The 17,193-nt window shown below is 53.6% G+C and overlaps 1 protein-coding gene across 7 annotated transcripts in view; it reads right to left on the bottom strand.

Moving 5' to 3' along the window:
• The window catches only part of SFXN5 (sideroflexin 5), a 131,246-nt gene that overhangs the window by 42,303 nt on the left and 71,750 nt on the right, over nucleotides 1–17,193 (bottom strand). For 6 of the 7 annotated variants that reach the window (XM_054473660.2, XM_054473662.2, XM_054473666.2 and 3 more), the window contains 4 exons: nucleotides 16,954–17,007; nucleotides 15,860–15,916; nucleotides 14,378–14,443; nucleotides 3,679–3,769 (listed from right to left, as the gene is read on the bottom strand). In XM_054473660.2, the coding sequence (XP_054329635.1) occupies nucleotides 3,679–3,769; nucleotides 14,378–14,443; nucleotides 15,860–15,916; nucleotides 16,954–17,007 (268 nt within the window). The remainder of the gene's footprint in view (nucleotides 1–3,678; nucleotides 3,770–14,377; nucleotides 14,444–15,859; nucleotides 15,917–16,953; nucleotides 17,008–17,193) is intronic. The other variant, XM_054473665.2, reaches the window with a different exon arrangement.

Here is a 17,193-nt window from a genome sequence, read left to right as displayed (position 1 = left end):
GGCACGCTCTGCCTTCGGACCCTCCCAGCACAGAATGAGGAGAACCGAGGGAGGAGAGAGGCCTGCTGGGGAATATGAGGGGAGCCGTGCAGCCCCCAAGAGCTCTGCAAACCTCAAGGAGGCCTGCAGTCACAGAGGTCCTGGTGGGAAGGGGCTGAAGGAGGGTCTCGTCAGAGGCCTCATTTCCAGCTGAGGAGACAGCGGGTAGAATGGGGTGGGAGTGGTGGAGTTTGGTGTGAGGCCCAGGTGCGTGTGTCTCAGGCCACTCTTAGGCAGCATGTAGCCCACCTCCCAGGCTTCAGGCTGGAGCCTGCAGAGGAGCTGGCAGAGCCTTGGGAAAAAGAAACTGACTCTTGGGGCTTCCTTGTTCCCCAGAGCTTGAGTTCCCAACCTGCTCAGAAGTGTGAGAGCCTGGATGCAGCCTCTGACCACAGGGCACAAGCCTCTTCAGGACCCACATCACCCTGAAGACCCCGTTCCACTCCACTCACATCCCAACAACAGGGCTTAAGTATGATCACTACCACTTGCCCCAACCTCCTTCCCATGTGCAGTCACTGCTCAGTGAGTCCTGTCTCTGCAAGCAGCCTAAAGGGACAGGGGACCCTCCACAAGGTCAAGCACAGCCTGAGCCAGCTTCTTGGTCACCTTTAATGGTGGCCCAGCCAGGTCTGGCCTAGCCTGCCTCGGAGAACTGGAGTGAACTCCGGGCAGGACCTAGGCCCTGCCAGCACCTGGTGCAGCTTAGGGATACTCTCTCTGGCCAGGGGTACCTGGGGATAAAGTGAAGAGAGGCCAAGTACAGGGACTGGACAGTGGCCTGAGAGGACCAGGTGGCTTTTGAGTCCCTGGTGGGTAAGGGCCATACCTAATCATCTCAAAGCTGTGTCAGCATTGACTAGGGCAGTCCGCAAGTGTCCACTTGCAGATGAGAGGGATGGACATGGGGACTAGAGAGATGGAAGCCTGTGTGGGGGGAGGGGAGACTGGGGCTGGGGCAGAAGGCAGGCAGGTACCCAGCCAGGACTCAGCAGCCAGGCCGGAGGAAGAAGCCACAAAGGGCCTGCCTCTCCCTGGATCCTGGTAAGCAAGGACTGTCAGGGCTTAAACCACATTATGCAACCCGTGAGGGATGTTCAGGATCTCAAGACAACAGTGGCTGCACCTGTGCGAGCGGCTAAGCCTCATTCCCAAAAAGAAGAGGGGAGGGGAATTACACTGGAGTCTGAAGAGGGGCAGGTCAGAAAGTCTCAGACCCAAAGCAGGGACCCTCCTCCTGAAAGAGTCCCAGAGAGGTTAAGACCACCCCAAGGTGACACAGCAAGATGGCCAGTAGGGCTGGAATGGGCCCCCGGCAAAGTTCTTATCTAAAGCTTGGCTAAGGACAGATTACATCTTGGCTGAATCCCAGATCCAGCCCAGTGCAGCAGAGCGCTGCCCCTTCTCAGGCTGCATCTGACCCTCCAGGCTGAATGGCCGGGAACACCAGTTGGGCAGCCGTGTTTGCTTTATTAGGCCCCTTAACGAATCAGATCTAAAGGGTTATTCCATTAATGGCTCACGACAGAAATAGCTGAAAGTTCATTAAAAGTGTGGAGTTGCTATAGCAATTATCTGGGCTGGCTGAGGCTGAGCCAGGTGGCTGGTTCTGGGAATTCATTAGTCTCTGGGTCATCCAGGGGTGGGGCTGCCCAGCAATGACCTGTCACCCTCTCACAGGGCTTTGCAGGTGCTTCAAAGCACCTTCATCTCAGTGGAAACTGGTTTGTGGCCTCACTTGCTCCTCCCAGAGCTCTGGGCTGTAGGAAGGTGGGTACTGGTACCCACCTTTTACAGATGGAGAAGCAGGGCCCTGGAGATGACGATCAGGGTCAGGACCATGAGCCTGGGTCTGACTCCAGCTCTTCAGACGGTGCCTTGGTACCATAGAGGTCACGAGTCCTCATGCCCTGTGCTGGCCTGTCCCCATTGTTGTCCTTTGGCACAGATGGGGAGTTCTGCTGTTATGGTTCAAGGACTGGTTTATCCTTCTCTTTTGACAGCTATGCACTGCCTTACGCTGCTCTCAATATCGTTTATTTCTTTTTAGTTTTAAAAACTCCTTCCACTATTTTGTCCTTCTCCCCAACAAGGTGTAGGCTTCTTAAGGGCCAAGCAGAGCTCTGTGGCATCTCCAGGGCCCCGGCCTGGGGCATCTATGGTGAGCTCATAGACTCCAAGTTCAGCAAAGACGCAGCTGAAGGCAGGAGAAATCCCCTCCACATATACCTGTGCGCCCACAATCACCTGCGTAGAGCGAAGGCCTCTGAAACCTAGAGGCTCACAATACCTAAAGGCTTGAAACCTAGACTAGCAGAAGCTTCCAGCCTTCTTTTGTGCCACGAACCACTCAGGAAGTCTGGTGAGGCCTATGGACCCCCCTCAGAATAATGTTTCTAAATGCATAAAACAAAACACAAAGGATCACAAAGGGATCATCCTGAAAGAAATTACCAAATTATTGTGATATAGTAATAGATGTTTTCTGTTTTTTTTTGTTTGTTTGTTTTGTTTTTGAGACAGAGTCTCACTCTGTCGCCTAGGCTGGAGTGCAGTGGTGTGATCTTGGCTCACTGCAACCTTCAACTCCCTGGTTCAAGCGATTCTCCTGCCTCGGCCTGAGTAGCTCGGAATACAGGCACGCACCACCACACCCAGCTAATTTTTCTATGTTTAGTAGAGATGGGGTTTCACCATGTTGGCAAGGATGGTCTTGATCTCCTGACCTCATGATCCGCCTACCTCGGCCTCCCAGAGTGCTGGGATTACAGCCGTGAGCTACCACACCCAGCCTAGATGTGCTTTTTAACTAATGAATTAAAAACAAGATCTATCAGTTGATGTATTAAATATGAATTAGTGGCCAGGCATGGTGGCTCACATCTGTAATCCCAGCACTTTGGGAGGGCGAGGCAGGTGGATCATGAGGTTAGGAATTCGAGACCAGCCTGGCCAACATGGTGAAACCCCATCTCTACTAAAAATACAAAATTAGATGGGCATGGTGGCACATGCCTGTAATTCCAGCTACCTGGGAGCCTAAGGCAGGAGAATTGCTTGAAGCCGGGAGGTGGAGGTTGCAGTGAGCCGAGATCGCACCACCACACTCCAGCCCGGGTGACAAGAGCGAAACTCTGTCTCAAAAAAAAAAAAAAAAAAAAAAGAAAGAAAATATGAATTAGTGTTGAGCATAAATAATATTTTAAGATCTCTGTAACAACTGTAATGTGCCATGAAAACATCTGTGATTTCTACTGGTGACAAAGTCACAGGTCCTGCTTCTGACTGTGGTTTGCTGCCTACATTCGTAATGGAAGGAAATGTTAAAATGCAGTTAGAGGTTAATGTAAATCTTTTCCCTGACCAAGCTCACAGGATCCGCTGCATTCTGTCTACTGACCCCTTGGGGGTCTGGGACCCCAGCCTAAGAACCCCTATGCTGAAAGCAGAATCTCAGCACAGAGTTGGTCAGTGGGACCCCATGGTCTTGTCTTTTAGCTAAACATTTTGCGCCAATTCTCCCAGCTGGGTGCTCCCTGGGCATCAGGGGAGGTGTGGAAGGGTCATCTGTCTCTCTGGGAGCCCAGCGGTCCCCAACACCCACCCACAGCACACATCTATGTGGTGTGCAGGTCTTACCTACAGCAGGGAACGGCACAAACCTCTGGATGAGAAGGCGGGTGGCTGGGGTGAACTTGTTGGCTTTCTGAACCAGGACATTAAGGCCCACCTGTGAAAGAAAAAATAAAAACACAGAAAAAGTGCATGATGCTGCAGTGGCTTGTGGGAGTGGGGGCAGAACTGGAGGAACACCAGAGAGTGGGGGATGTCATCTTTCCCCGCAATCGCACCTCACACCCCTAATCCTCAGCGTCACCTGAGGTTGCAGAGCTCCAGTGTCGCTGCTTAAAGTACCACTGCCCAGTCAGCCCAGGTAACTGGCCCATGAGAAAGAGGGAGAGAGGTAAAGCATCAGACACATACACACACATACACACACATTTACACACTCATACACACACACTGCAGAGGAGAAAAGGGATGGGATGCTGTAGCAGTTGCTGGTAGAAGGATACATACTCCATGACTAAATGAAGTATAGGAAGGCCTCATTCCCACCCTAGCCCTAAGCACCATCTTTCTGAAACCCCATGGTACACGCAAGTGTGGGCCCAGCCAGACCATAAGGGCTCAGGACAGGGAGACCCCCACACCTGCCCACAGGCTGCAGGACTAAGCAGCGTAGCTCAGGGCAGGATGGAGGGTGAGGCGGATGTCCTGGACTCACTGTCATCGCCTTCATACCTGTCACCTGGCCCAGGATGCCAGGCACCCCACCCCAGCCCCTGCCTGGGGTCTTCGTCACTCCAGTCCATCCCCTAGGCTCTTTCATCTTTCAAGAGCACAGGCTTTCTCATGTCTGCCACACCAGCTCCTCTCTATGACCAACCTGCCTGAGAAAGTGTCATCTCCTTCCCACAGCAGCCTCGGCCTCCATAACCTCACTTCCCCACTCTCCCAACACCCCACGTTCAACCCCGAGAGTCCAGTTTGCTGCCCATCAGATCCTCCGTGAGCCTTCCAGCCATGGGGCCTTTGCAGTGCTGGTCCCTGTGCCTGGGATGCCTCCCTCCTCCGCTCAGTCCACACCTGTTCTTTCAGGCCCACCCATGAGTTCCGCCTCCAGTGTCACTTACTAGCAGTGGGACCTTAGGCAGGTAAGTCATTTCATCTTTCTCTGCCTCAGTTCACCTATCTGTAAAAAGGGATAGTAATACCTACAACATCCCAGGGCTGGTATAAGAATGTATGTAAGTGGTGGGTGTGAGCTTGGCATATAAGACACCTCAATAAATGAAGCTATATAATCATGATGTCACTGGACCGGATGGGGTGACTGCACCTTTTTCATCTTTGTATGTCCACCACTTGGGGCTACACTCACTGGCACATAGTACACGCTCAATAAGCTGGTGACTGAGGAATAAATGCAGGAACCAACAAACATATGACTGCATGGAGAAGGCAAAGGCTGGGAGTGGGGCTTTGTGGAGGAGAGAAAGATGGGGTTGGGCTAGGCAGAGGAAAAGGACTTTCTGGTGGAGAAATGCATACGAGTGCAGGCCTGGAGAGAGAAAAGATAAGATGCATGAAACCAGAAAAGGAGTTGGGTTGCAGAGGTCTCTGCTTCCCCAGACAGAGGCCAAAGCCAGACCTTGTGCTGTCTTTCCTGGGAAGCGTGGAAGGAGCCGTGGCAGGACTCCTGGCCTGATGGGCCGGGGCAGCCTGCTCTCAGGTCTGGCACACCTGGTGGCTCAGCAGGCCACCCTGTGCCCTTAGGCCTGGCTCTGGCCTTAATGTTGTGGGTGGTTGGGAAGGACGCAGAGCCTTGGGAAGGCCTCCAGGGCTGCCAGGCCCCTGCCGCTGTTGGGGCAGGGTGCAGCAAGGCAGAAACAGCCCAGCCCGGGCTGCGACTGTGAGACCCAGGAAGACAAGGAAGTGCTGGTCCGCCAGTCCCGGGGCAGCGCAGCATTCCATGGAGCCAGAGTGCTTCCTGGCATGCCCACCCTGGGCTCTCGGGAACACAGCCTCCATCTTAAGTCTCAGGCTGATCCTCAGAGTCCAATCCTTGTCCTCCCAGCTCGCTTGAGGGAAGGCTGGGAGGCAGCCAGGGGCATCACGGCGTGGACACACTTCAGTGGTACAGTGGGCAGGGCTGGGGAGCTGCCGGCTCAAACTGGGCCCTGCTGCCCCCGCCACATGAATAGAATTCATCAAGTCCAGGAGTGAGTGACTCAGAAATGGCCTCCCTCACCCCCAAAAAAGTGCAGTGAGAAAAAGCGTGGGAGGAAGCTGGAGGACATGCAGACGGGCAGTAGCGATGAAGAGGAGGGGGGCTCGGGAGAAGTCAGCGAGCACCTCCTACGTGAGGCCACTCAGCACATATTCACATGAAATATCTTAATGAGATCCTCACAACAAGGCTTTTAGATAGACCATGTTGGCCCTTTTTTACAGATAGAGACAGGTCCAGAGAGGTTAAACAATTTTGCTCAAGGACAGACATCTGTGATGAGGCAAGTAAAGCTAGGATTTGAACGCAGGGCCTGCTAATTCCAAAGCCTTGCTCCTAACCAGGGTGCTATGACTTTCCCATTGTCTTCCACCTGAGGGTGGGATGCTTTAATATCTCCATGCCTTTGAATGGCACATCTGCATAGCAAGCACCTCCCTGACAATGGCCACCTTGGGGCTGGGGTCCAAATGAGTGGAAAACAGAAGGCAACTCCTGCAGGGAAGATAGGGCCCTTGAGTCATCCCTGCCCCCAGCAGCCGGAAGTCAGAAGATCTGGGTTCAAAATCCTGCATGACAATTTAAGAAGATATAGGAAGTGCTGGAAGAGGCGGGGAACAGGAGCCATTCAAGGAAGTGAGCAGAGAGGCTGGGACCCTTCCCCATGGCAGCCTCTTGGGGGTGGGCAGGGCTGGAGAGCAGCAGGAGGGAAATGAGGAAAGATGGCCATCACATTTCCCTCCCCCTCTCCAAAGCCTCCCCCTCCCTGGTCGGCCATTCTTCGCACTGGCTAGGCCTGGCACAGCCCAGATGTAGGGAGGAAGAATGAAGAGAGAAAACAATGTCCTCGTCCCAGGTTTCTTCTGGCCTCTTCTTCCCTGAAAGTCACCAGTGTCTCCCAGCATGGATGGGGTGACATTTATGCAGTACACATATGTTTCTGAAAGCATGGCCAACATGACTGCGCCCAAGAAAGGGGCTGGGGACCAGCAAAGTAGGGAGGAGACCTGGGCATGTGTGTAGCTGTGAGCTCACGAGGAGTCAGTGAGGTCACAGTGCCCACTTGCCAGTGATGGGCCCAGTGGCAGGGAGGGCATGGACACGGAAGAGGCAAATGGCCACTTACTCTTACCCCTTCCCAGGCCCCAGCCTAGGTCTTACTGCCCCAGCACCTAGGACAGCCACAGCCTGAGAAGGAACCCAAGATGGCTGTAGACCAGGGGTTAGGAGCCCGTCTGTTCTGGTTCCTCAGGGCCCTTTGGCCTGGAACATTTGGTAGAGCCCGTTAAAATTAAAAAGCCAAGAGGCTGGTGGCTCTGAATGCCAGCTCGTTTTCCCTGGCACGGTGGGTCCTGTTTAAGGGAACCAGCTGGTATTAATGGCACACAGCTCATCACAAACAGCAGCTAGCGATCAGAAAAATCAGAGCTAATAATCGGGTTCAGGAAAGATAATGAGATGTGGAACAATTACTGCTGAGGGTCTCCCAGGATCTGTTTTAACAGCATCCAAATAAGCCACAAAATAGAAATTAACCAAACAGGAGCTCCATTTTGGTAGATGGGGAAAACAAACAGGGTGTGGATTTTGCACAACAATTTCTTGTATGGCCAGCAGACAGGGCTTCTTGGAAAACCAGGGCTCAGGCTCCACAGGACATCAGTAACATCCTGAAGGAGGGAATAGGCCTTCCTGACCACCTATCTCCAAGGTCTGGCTACTGGGCCAGTGAATTTGCCATGAGCAGCTGACAGGAGACCAGGGGGAAAGAACGGAAGGCCAGCTTCCTGATAGTCCCCACAGAGATGGGAACAGGGCCGACCAGCACCAGGAGCTGTGGGTGGGGTGGGAGCTTCATGACACCAAATCTTTAGTGTCATGAGCTACACAGCTGGTGGCTGTAGCCTTAAGTACCAACAGCTTTCTGGGCCAACAACAGGCCAGCAAGGAGACACTGGATGGGGTGGAAGAATGCCTGCATCCCTCTCCCTGCATGTGCTCCCCCACTGCAGCCTGAATATCCATTGCCTGGCGGATGCCTCTGTGTCCAAGGGCTCTAGGTATTCCATCTTCTCGCACCCCAAATGAAGGTTGTCTCGCTCTTCCTCACACACACCCCAGCCTCCTCGCCCATTTCCAGCTCTGCTTCTCATGCCAGAGACCTCACAGCGTTCTGGGCACGAGCCCCCCCGGGGCCCACGTGTAACCATGGCTCCCTGGTGTCATGTCTCCCGGATGTCATGAATGCAGCTGTTTGCTCTCCCTGCTCCCAACACTCAGCACGCAGCCTCTGTCCCTGGATGACGGTGCACCTCCTAACCAGGCCCCCTGCTTCCACTCTTGCCCCCATCCATCCGCTCTCTACAGCAGTCGGAGTGAAGTCTGAAAACACAAGGCAACTTGCTTAAAGCCTTCAGTGGCACTGGAGGAGTCACACGGCCCTGCGGGACCGCCTGGCTTGCTTGCAAGGCTCTGGCTACCTGTATGAGAAGGTGCCGTGAGGGAGTGGGCCCAAGGGTCATGAAGGCTCCTGAGGAAGGGGATGCCTTCCTGAGCCCTGAATAGGAGGCTACGAAGGGAGCGGGGCTCGGCCGAGGATCAGAAGCATGAAATACCAGGTTGTCTGTGGGGTACTCAGACGACAGTCTACAGACTCTATTGCATCAGTCATTATGGGGGTCCAAATGGCCCTGAAGAACAATGGAGGAAGGGGCATGCCTAAAAGGAGGGCCCCTCTTGGGTGGTAGATAATAATGTAACCAAGGTTAGGGGTTTGTGAGGGCACTGGGGGCAAGGGTTGGGGAAGGTCAAGAAATCGCTGAAGTACCAAAAATATCCACCAGAGGGCACACTTGGTAGAACACATTGGTAGTCAAGTGGACCCAAGACCCTCCATGGAGGTCAATTGTTCCCCAACCCCAGCCAGCCTGCCGCTTGGCAATGGGGTCAGCAGCAAAGTAGCCAAGTAGCTGGGACAGAGCTCTGCACAGGCTAAAACATCAGTTGCTCCAGCTGTGACCAAGTGGCTTGTTTGCTGGCAACAGTGACCAACCCTGACCCCAGAACCATGCCCCACAAGGGCCAGGGGGCTGCCTGCTGGGAAATCAATTACATCAGACCCCTTCTACATGGGAGGGGGCAACAACTTGTCCTCCCTAGAAAAGACACAGAGCTGCTGTCTGTGTCTGACTTGCACTGCCAGCATCACCATCTGCAGGCTTCTGAACACTGCAGATTCTCTACAGGGTCCATGGGATGGACCCTCCAAACCCAAAGCCACTCCCTGAACACAGCAAGACAATAGTCTGGTCCAGGATTCCCAGGTGCTGTTGTCCCCCTACCTCTCTCCAGCCTGGAGAAGAACAGAAGGGCCTGAGGTACACCCTCCACCACAGAGCCAGCCAGGCCCTGTCTTATAGGCGGCAGGGCATGCTCTGGGCCAGGGACAAATATATGCTGCTGACTTGACTATGGCCAGAAAACACAGGCCCAGGAACTAAGTATGAAGGTGACCAGAGGGTTGAACTCTGTTACACCTAAAGAACCTCTCAAAAAATGTCTTCCAGTCCCCACTGCTCTCAGGGTACCTGGGGAAGGACTTGTCTGCCAGGCGGCATGGTAATAGCTCCTCCAACCTAGAAGCTGAGAACATCACTTGGCTTCTCCCACCTCCTTATGCCACAGGGGGTGCAGCAGGAAAAAGGAAAAAGGGGCCTCTGTGTGTGATTAAGCCTGGGTAGGCCCTGTCACTTACTTCACCTCCGTGCCTCAGTATCCTCATCTGTAAAATGAGGATGAACACCTAAACAATGCCTGGCGTGTGTAGGCACTCCGGAAGTGCTCGCCATTATTACTGTTCTCATGACTACTTTCCAGTCTGACTATCCAGGGACACAGAGTAGTCAGTAAGTAATGGGAACTGGAAGGTGTATGGGTTCAGCACAGGGATCCCCTGGAACCCCTTCTTCTATGCCAGTGTCTGGTAGTGAAGGTTAACAGCCACTGCATCCTACACAGAAAGGACCCCCTCAGGGCCCAGAACCTTTGAGAATGGAGCTCAGCATTGCCCCAACAGGGAGAGACCTCAGCCAGCTAAGAGGTATGGGGCCAGCTAAGGGTGTGAGGAACGGGCGTGAAGTGCCTCTCATCATGTGGCTCCCCCAGGCAGCTCCTGACTGGTCCCACAGCACTTCATCCCTGAGTCTTCCTCTCCAGCCCCACGTCCACCCTCATCCAGGCCCCTCGTCCATGAGGGCGGCCCCACACCTTCTCCTCCAGCCCACTTCCACCTGCACCATCTGCGACACCCAGGTTCCCGAGCCCAGGCAGGGCTCCAGGCATGGCCTCCTTCCTCCTGAGCAAGGCACTCAGGGCGTCTCTTGACTGGCCCTGATCATCCTCCACTCATGATCACCATCACTCCCTAGCCGGTGGCCGCCCTCCTGTTCCGAGCCCGGAGTTGGTCATGCTCTCCTGTGCACCTCTGCTTGTACGGTGCCCTTTCTCTGGAACACCCACCCTGCCTGCCCCTGGCTCTCTCCATTCTGTCCTACGAGTCAGCCCTGTGTGAAGTAGGGGCCCCTCCCTTGCTCCCACCACACCCTGGGGTCACCTTCATCATAATTCTGATTATACCACAGAGCGTTCTAGCTTCCCCCCTCAGTGCCTTGAAGGATATACCAGTCCCTGTAGCCCCCAGCGCCTGCAAAGTACCCGTACATCACAGTCCCCCGATGGGAGTCAATGGGTCTTACTTCCTCTCACCCTCGTGTAGCCGGGGCCCAGTGACGGCCGCCCACAGAAGTGCTTAATGCAAACTCTCGAACTAAAAAACAGTGAGGATTGAGAGAGGCTTCCTTTGTTAAAAGACAGCAAACTGTTAGATTTCAAAAATAACTTAAGACGGGATTTCTTTTTTATTCTCAAGCAAGCAGCCAGACATTGCCAAATCTATTTAGAAGGTTCACCAAGAGGCTGCTAATCCCACCCTGGTAGTCCTGCAACCAGCAGGAGTCTTCACTTGGGGGCATGCAAACTGGGGATCCCTGATCCCAGGGTTGCTGGCCAAGGTCAGGGCTCCTCTGAGTGGGGCAGGGAGCTCTCCAGGGCCCCCAGAGGAGACTGGCCTCCACTCCAGTTTGTCCTCTGTCCCAAGGACCTGCTTGCAGCCTGCCGGCCCCCGTCCATGCCACCTGCTTGTAGGGACTCGTTTTAATTAATGCCAGAGCTGGGCCAACCACTGGGGCCGTGACACTTGTTTGCAGGTCATCTCCTCCTAACAGGCTCGCCCTGGGAGAGGATTTGTCACTAATTGAAGCAGAGATCAGTTAATGAGGCTGCGGAACCTGGTGTTCCAGAGAACAGGGGAAAGGAAAATAAAATAAAGCCTCTTTCTTCAGAGGTTTTGTGACTTACACACACAAAAGAAAAGCAAGCAAGCTGCCGATTTTCCAAGTCAGAAACTCCACTCCATCTGCCGGAGTTAGACGCTCACTGTGTGAAGACGTCAGGCGGAGGGACGCTGCCACCACTAGGACTTGCAGATCGGAGGGGCCTCAAGGCCAGCGATCAATCAGTGGCCTAATTAATAAGTATTTATGGGGCAGTGCCCTGTGCTCCTCTCCATGGGGGAGAAGCCATGGTGCCCGTCCCTGGTTAACTTGTAATCCAGTGGGGATGAGGCTCAGACTGCAGAACAGTAAAGGGACAGGGACACAGTGCGACTGAGTGTGAGTGGGGAGGACAGGAGTTTCCAGGACTTGTAAGGAGGGAGAGTGCTATGGGCTGGAATGGTTGGGGAAAGCCTTTTGAGGGGTGCTGGAACTCACATGGAGGAGAAAGGAGTGAGTCCCCAGCACAGGCACAGCCCCGTGTGAGGCCCCAGCCCCTGCCCAGCAAGAACTCCGCTCTGGGAACCCCAGAGGGCTCCAAATCCCCCGGTAACTCTGTCTTCAGAACCCATACCCCACAAACCTGTGCTAAGTTTGCCCTGGCAAGTGGTTGGGACAGAGCGGCTGATGGTCCCTCAAGTGGGGCAGTGAGGACTGGACACACAGAGGGCTCGGAGCTCTCAGAAAAAGCTGAGTTTTTGTTTTTTTTTGTTTTTGTTTTTTTTGAGACAGGGTTTTGCTCTGTCGCCCAGTCTGGAGTGCAGTGGCACAATCATGGCTCACTGCAGCCTCGACCTTCTGGGCTCAAATGAATTTCCCACCTCAGCCTCCCAGGTAGCTGGGACTACAGGTGTGCACCACCATGCCTAATTTTTTTGTATTTTTTGCAGAGATGGGGTTTTGCTATGTTACTCAGGCTGAGAAGCTGATTCTTGTTCTCTGAGCCCCAGGCCTGCAGGGGAAGGAAGTCCACCAGGACAATGATCCCCTTCACTCAAGCCTTTCCATTCAAGGCCACTCAGCATCCTTCCCTAAGTAGCCTCCTCCTCTCACCTTGCCCCTGAGTCTCAAAGAAGGGAAGGGGATTTTTGAGCTGCTAAGCTAAGCAGACCATCAGCTCCTCTCATCACAAGGAACAAGGAGGAGGTGACAGAGTTCTTTCTCCCACTCAGGAGAGCCTTTGGCCTTCACTCAGCAAGTCCCCAGTATCAGGGACCCCCAATTTGTCTGACTCCCAAATGAAGTCTCCTGCTGGGCTGCAGGACAAACTGGGTGGCAGGTCAGCAGTCTCTTGGTGAACCATCTGAATAGGTCTGCAATGTCTCGCTTCTTGCTTTTGTGAAGACATAAGGATTTGGGAAAGAGATCTTGGGCATGAAATGGGACATCCCACTTCACAGCTATTTGGAGATGACTTGGTCTATGTGGGAGTGAAATAAATGAGGCCATTTCAGGACAACCCCAAATCCCTCCTTTAGAAGAATGGTGAATTAAATTGTGGTGTAAATGGGTAATTATACAGCCGTGAACAATTATTATACAGTATTTACTTAATGGCACTGGAAAGATGAGGAAAGTGGGTTTTACCAAAAGGTTATTGTATGTGAATTCTTCATTATATGTGAATGTTTTCTTTTTCATTAGAGATAAGATCTTGCTATGCTGCCCAACATGGCCATAAGCAATCCTTCCAACTCAGCCTCCCGAGTAGCTGGGATTACAGGGGCACACCACCTTGCCCAGCTGAATGGTTTTGGGGTTTTTTAATTTTTTAAATTTATTATTATTTATTTATTTATTTATTTATTTATTTTCTGGAGATGGAGTCTCACTCTGTCGCCTAGGCTGGAGTGCAGTGGTGTGATCTCGGCTTACTGCAACTTCTGCCTCCCAGGTTCAAGCGATTCTCCTGCCTCAGCCTCCCAAGGAGCTGGGATTACAGATGCCCGTCACCATGCCGACTAATTTTTGTATTTTTTTTAGTAGAGACAGGGGTTTCACCATGTTGGCCAGGCTGGTCTTGAACTCCTGATCTCAGGTGATCCGCCCACCTCGGCCTTCCAAAGTGTTGGGATTACAGGCGTGAGCCACTGCACCCAGCCTTTTGTTTTTTTAAATGGGGTCTTGCTATGTTGCCCAGGTTGGAGTGCAGTGGCTGTTCACAGGTGCAGTTATAGCACACTACAGACTCCAACACCTGGGCTCAAGTGATCCTCCTACCTCAGCTTCCTGAGTAGCTGGGACTACAGGTGTGCCCCACTGTGCTCAGCTATGTGAATGTTGTTTGGTTTTCATTTTCTAATTATTTTTTTCTTACCAGTTACATTAATGTATTGTGTAATGAATGAAATGACAGAGTTGTGAAGGGGCCCTCCGCCCTCTGGAGTCAGCTATAGAAGGCCATCCTAGTGGGGATCCAGAGAGAGCCAGACGTAGGCACGGGGCGGGCTCAGGGGTGGGACAAGCATGCAGAAGGTCCTGGCAGCTTAAGCGTCCACTCTGGCTCTGGCCCAGGGCCCTGACTTTGTCACTTGCCCCTGGCCTCCTCTGGGAAGCAGGGAGCCACACCTACCGTGCCCTCACGCTCAGTCTCTGAACCTCCCCTACTGAGTAGCTGCTCTGGCCTCAAAGTACTGTGGAGACTCAGAGTGAGCCTAACGCCCCTGGCTTCGGGCACTGACAGGTCTTCAGGAGGAGCTGGACGTGTGACACCAGTAAGGCCACAGAGAGGGAAAAGCAGCGCCCCGGCAGCTGAGCAAGAACTCAGGGGAGCAGGCACGTGGGCAGGCCTTGCAGAGTCATTCAGAGGTGTCCCCCCACCCCGCTGCAGCCACGTTACCAAGCACGAGGAGCAGCTCTTCCAAGCAGAGTGCTGGGCAACCGCAGCCCCACTCAAGACAGATGTCCTGCCTCGGCGACCCCAGGCACAACCTCACCTCCCCACCTGCTCTCCATTACAGGGAGCACCAGGTTGTGCTCTGTCTACTGGAGCCTCTTCTCGGCTTGGAAAGCCTGTCCTGACTCCTCCACCCACAGAAACCTGTCTCCCACATCCTTGCCTGGCCTGGCCGTCAGACAAGCATCCACCTGCAATGCTGAGTGGGGTGGCCCCAGAGCAGCAGAGCCAAGAAGGAGCAGGGGAGGGAGTACTCACAGCAATGGAGACGGCGCTGATGACAGCTCCCAGGTAGCCCTGGATGAACTTGGATGCAGGTGAAGGCTGGAAAACAGAGGCAGAATTTCAGGCCTGCTGGGTGCCCAAAGCTCCCATACTTCCCCCTGTAAGCTGTCCCAGGCAGCAAGAAGCATCCTGCCCACCAGCCTGGAAGGTGGGTGGAAGGAAGAGGCCCCTCAGGACCCAAAGGGATCAGGCCACCCTCAGCTCAGTTCCCAATGTAGAAATATAAATCACCAGTATCCAGGGAGATACTGAAGGGCCCACTTCACTCCTGCCCTGTTCTAGAAAGGTCACTGGCAGACAGTGCTGGCTGGAGGTGGAGAACAGCAAGGCTAACACGGACCATTGAAGGCTGGGGCAAGCAGTCTTCAGTTTAGAGGCTAAATGTTGCAAGGGGGCCATTTGGCACCTGGAGCGCTTTCTAGGTGGAAATGCCAGTGTCAAGGCTCTCACAGGCCTTGCCAGCCCATGGAACAGCTGGGCTCCCATGGCAACAGATGATAGCTGCCCAATATCTCTAGAGAATAATAGACCCCAAGTTCCAACACAGACAATTAACAAAAAGCTAAGGAACTTGCCCTGTGCTACAACTGCAGGTTTAGAAGTGTCTGGTTTAAGATAAAGGGAGTCATCCAAGCAGAGATGGCCATATGTGAAGCCTATGAGAGAGACTTGGGGTGGAGGTTTAGATGTCAGGGGGCAGCCACAGCGTATCAGGCCTCTCAATTCCTATGGCCCAGGCCAGCTCCTAATCCCCTCCTCTCCCCCAAGGTGAGCAAATGTTAGGACTCTCCTCTACCCCAAACCGACAGGCCCCCAAAGGGGACTTAGATGCATCCTGCCTTCTTTGCCTTTGAACTGAAGTTGGGGAGAGGTGGCCTCACCAGCAAAGCAGGGGCCCAGCAGCCCTTCCTGGACAACAGAAGGGTGACTGGGCCTCCACCACAAGCTCTCCAAGGAGTGCAGGGGGCTTTGGGGAGGAGTTACCAGCCCTGGACCCTCCCCACTCAGGAGCAGCCCTTCAGCTTGTGGCCAGCAGTCGGGACCTGGGAGCACTAAGGCAGCTTCCAAAAATTTTGGAGGAAGCTTTAGGGGAATTTTGCCCCCAAGTAGCTGACACCATCATGATCCAAAACCCAAATGTAAGAGCTACCCAAGAAGAATCTGAAAGCCAGATGAACTCATCCCTTGCACTGCTCCCATTTAATGGGCCTTCTTCACTTCATGTAAACAGCCCCTCCCCAGAGGGCTCCCGGCCCAGAAACTCCAGCTGACCTCAGCCGAGTAATGTCTGAGTCGGCCACTCACCTGAAGGGCTGGCATTTTAAATAAGATATCTAGAGGAGGGCCATGCTTAACCAAGAGGCAGCCACTGATGGTGGCATGTCACGCGTAGGGAGGATGCCTGGGCCTCCCTAGCCTGAACCCCACCACTGGGGAGAGGGCAGTGATGCTCACCTTGGTTGCATTGCGGTTTGCATAGTTGACACAGGCATTGTGGCTCTGGTTCAGCCACTGAAAGGCAATGATGAGAGAAGTCAGGGAAGGAGTGGTCATCTCCCTGGAAGCCAGGCCTGGACCCCAGGAGGCCACACATCCCCAGAAAGGCACAGCATGTGGTCTCCAGCTCACATGGTGCTGCCCATGCTGCCGGTTAGCATGACTGACCGTCCTGGTTTGCCCAGGGCTGTGCTGGTGTTAGCACTGGAAGCCCTGCCTCTCAGGAAGTCTCTCGGTTCCTGAATGGGGTCCTGCACACCCCAGTAGTCCACCTGATCCTGAGACAGTCACCTCTCTTGGAATGATGGCATTCACTGCCCCTGCAGACCCCACTGCCTTTGTCACACCATCTTTATTATATTACTTGCTGGACAAAAGTTGGCCTAGAATGACTGACAGCCCTGCAATTCTTTCACAAATCTCCCAGTCCAGTGTCCTGCACCTCTAGTTCCCAGACACAGAGGCCGGCAGGAGTTTTGTTCAGGGAAGACTGACATTTTCTCCTAGAAGACAGACAGGTTTTCCTTCCTGCCCGTCTTTCTCTGCACACACAAACACAGAGATATCCTCAGTTTTCATGGCGTCACAACCCAGACTGTCTCCAAGAGCAGGGACCAGGGTCTGTGATGCACTTCACGACCTCAGGTTAGGGGTGGATTTAGCTTCCTCAGTAGATGTGGGGGAGGCTGATGTCAAAATGAGGCTATGAGCCTCAGGGTCACTGGCCTTGGGATGAGCAGCCAAGGGGCAGAGTGGGGGCCACCCCACTGACAAGCCAGCATGTTCCAGGCAGGGGCACGCAGCCCTCATCACCTCTGTCCAAAGGTTAGAGTGACACATGGTGGACTGAGACATGCTGGGCTGCTGGAGACCTGCTCAGCAGGGCCAAAGTCCTGGTTTTCCTTCAGTGGCTTCTGGGCTAGGGGTGGTGTTGGGGTGGACTGACCCTACACGGGGTCTGGACGGGGCAGGAGACACCACAGCAGGGAGTTCTCAACCAGCACCTGTGTGGGCCCTTCCTTCAGGAGCCCTGTTTGCTGCGAGACTGTTACCTGCCAGAAGACAGTGGATGCCAGTGTCTGGTTGGGCAAGAGAAGACCGACTACCTATGAGCAAGAGAGAAGAAATGCTGAAAAAGGCAAAAGAAACATCCTATGCTTTTGCAAAGAAAAAATACACTACCACAAATGAGTGAGCTGGATCTGTACAAACTGATGTGGTATGCCGTGTACATACAAACTGAGGTTTATTGAGGGAGAGGCTGTGCGATGGGAAAAAACCAAGTTGCAGAA

This window comes from Pongo pygmaeus, chromosome 12 (assembly GCF_028885625.2).
Source record: "Pongo pygmaeus isolate AG05252 chromosome 12, NHGRI_mPonPyg2-v2.0_pri, whole genome shotgun sequence".
Classification (NCBI taxonomy): Eukaryota; Metazoa; Chordata; class Mammalia; order Primates; family Hominidae; genus Pongo; species Pongo pygmaeus.
This window is presented reverse-complemented; position numbering and strand designations above follow the sequence as displayed.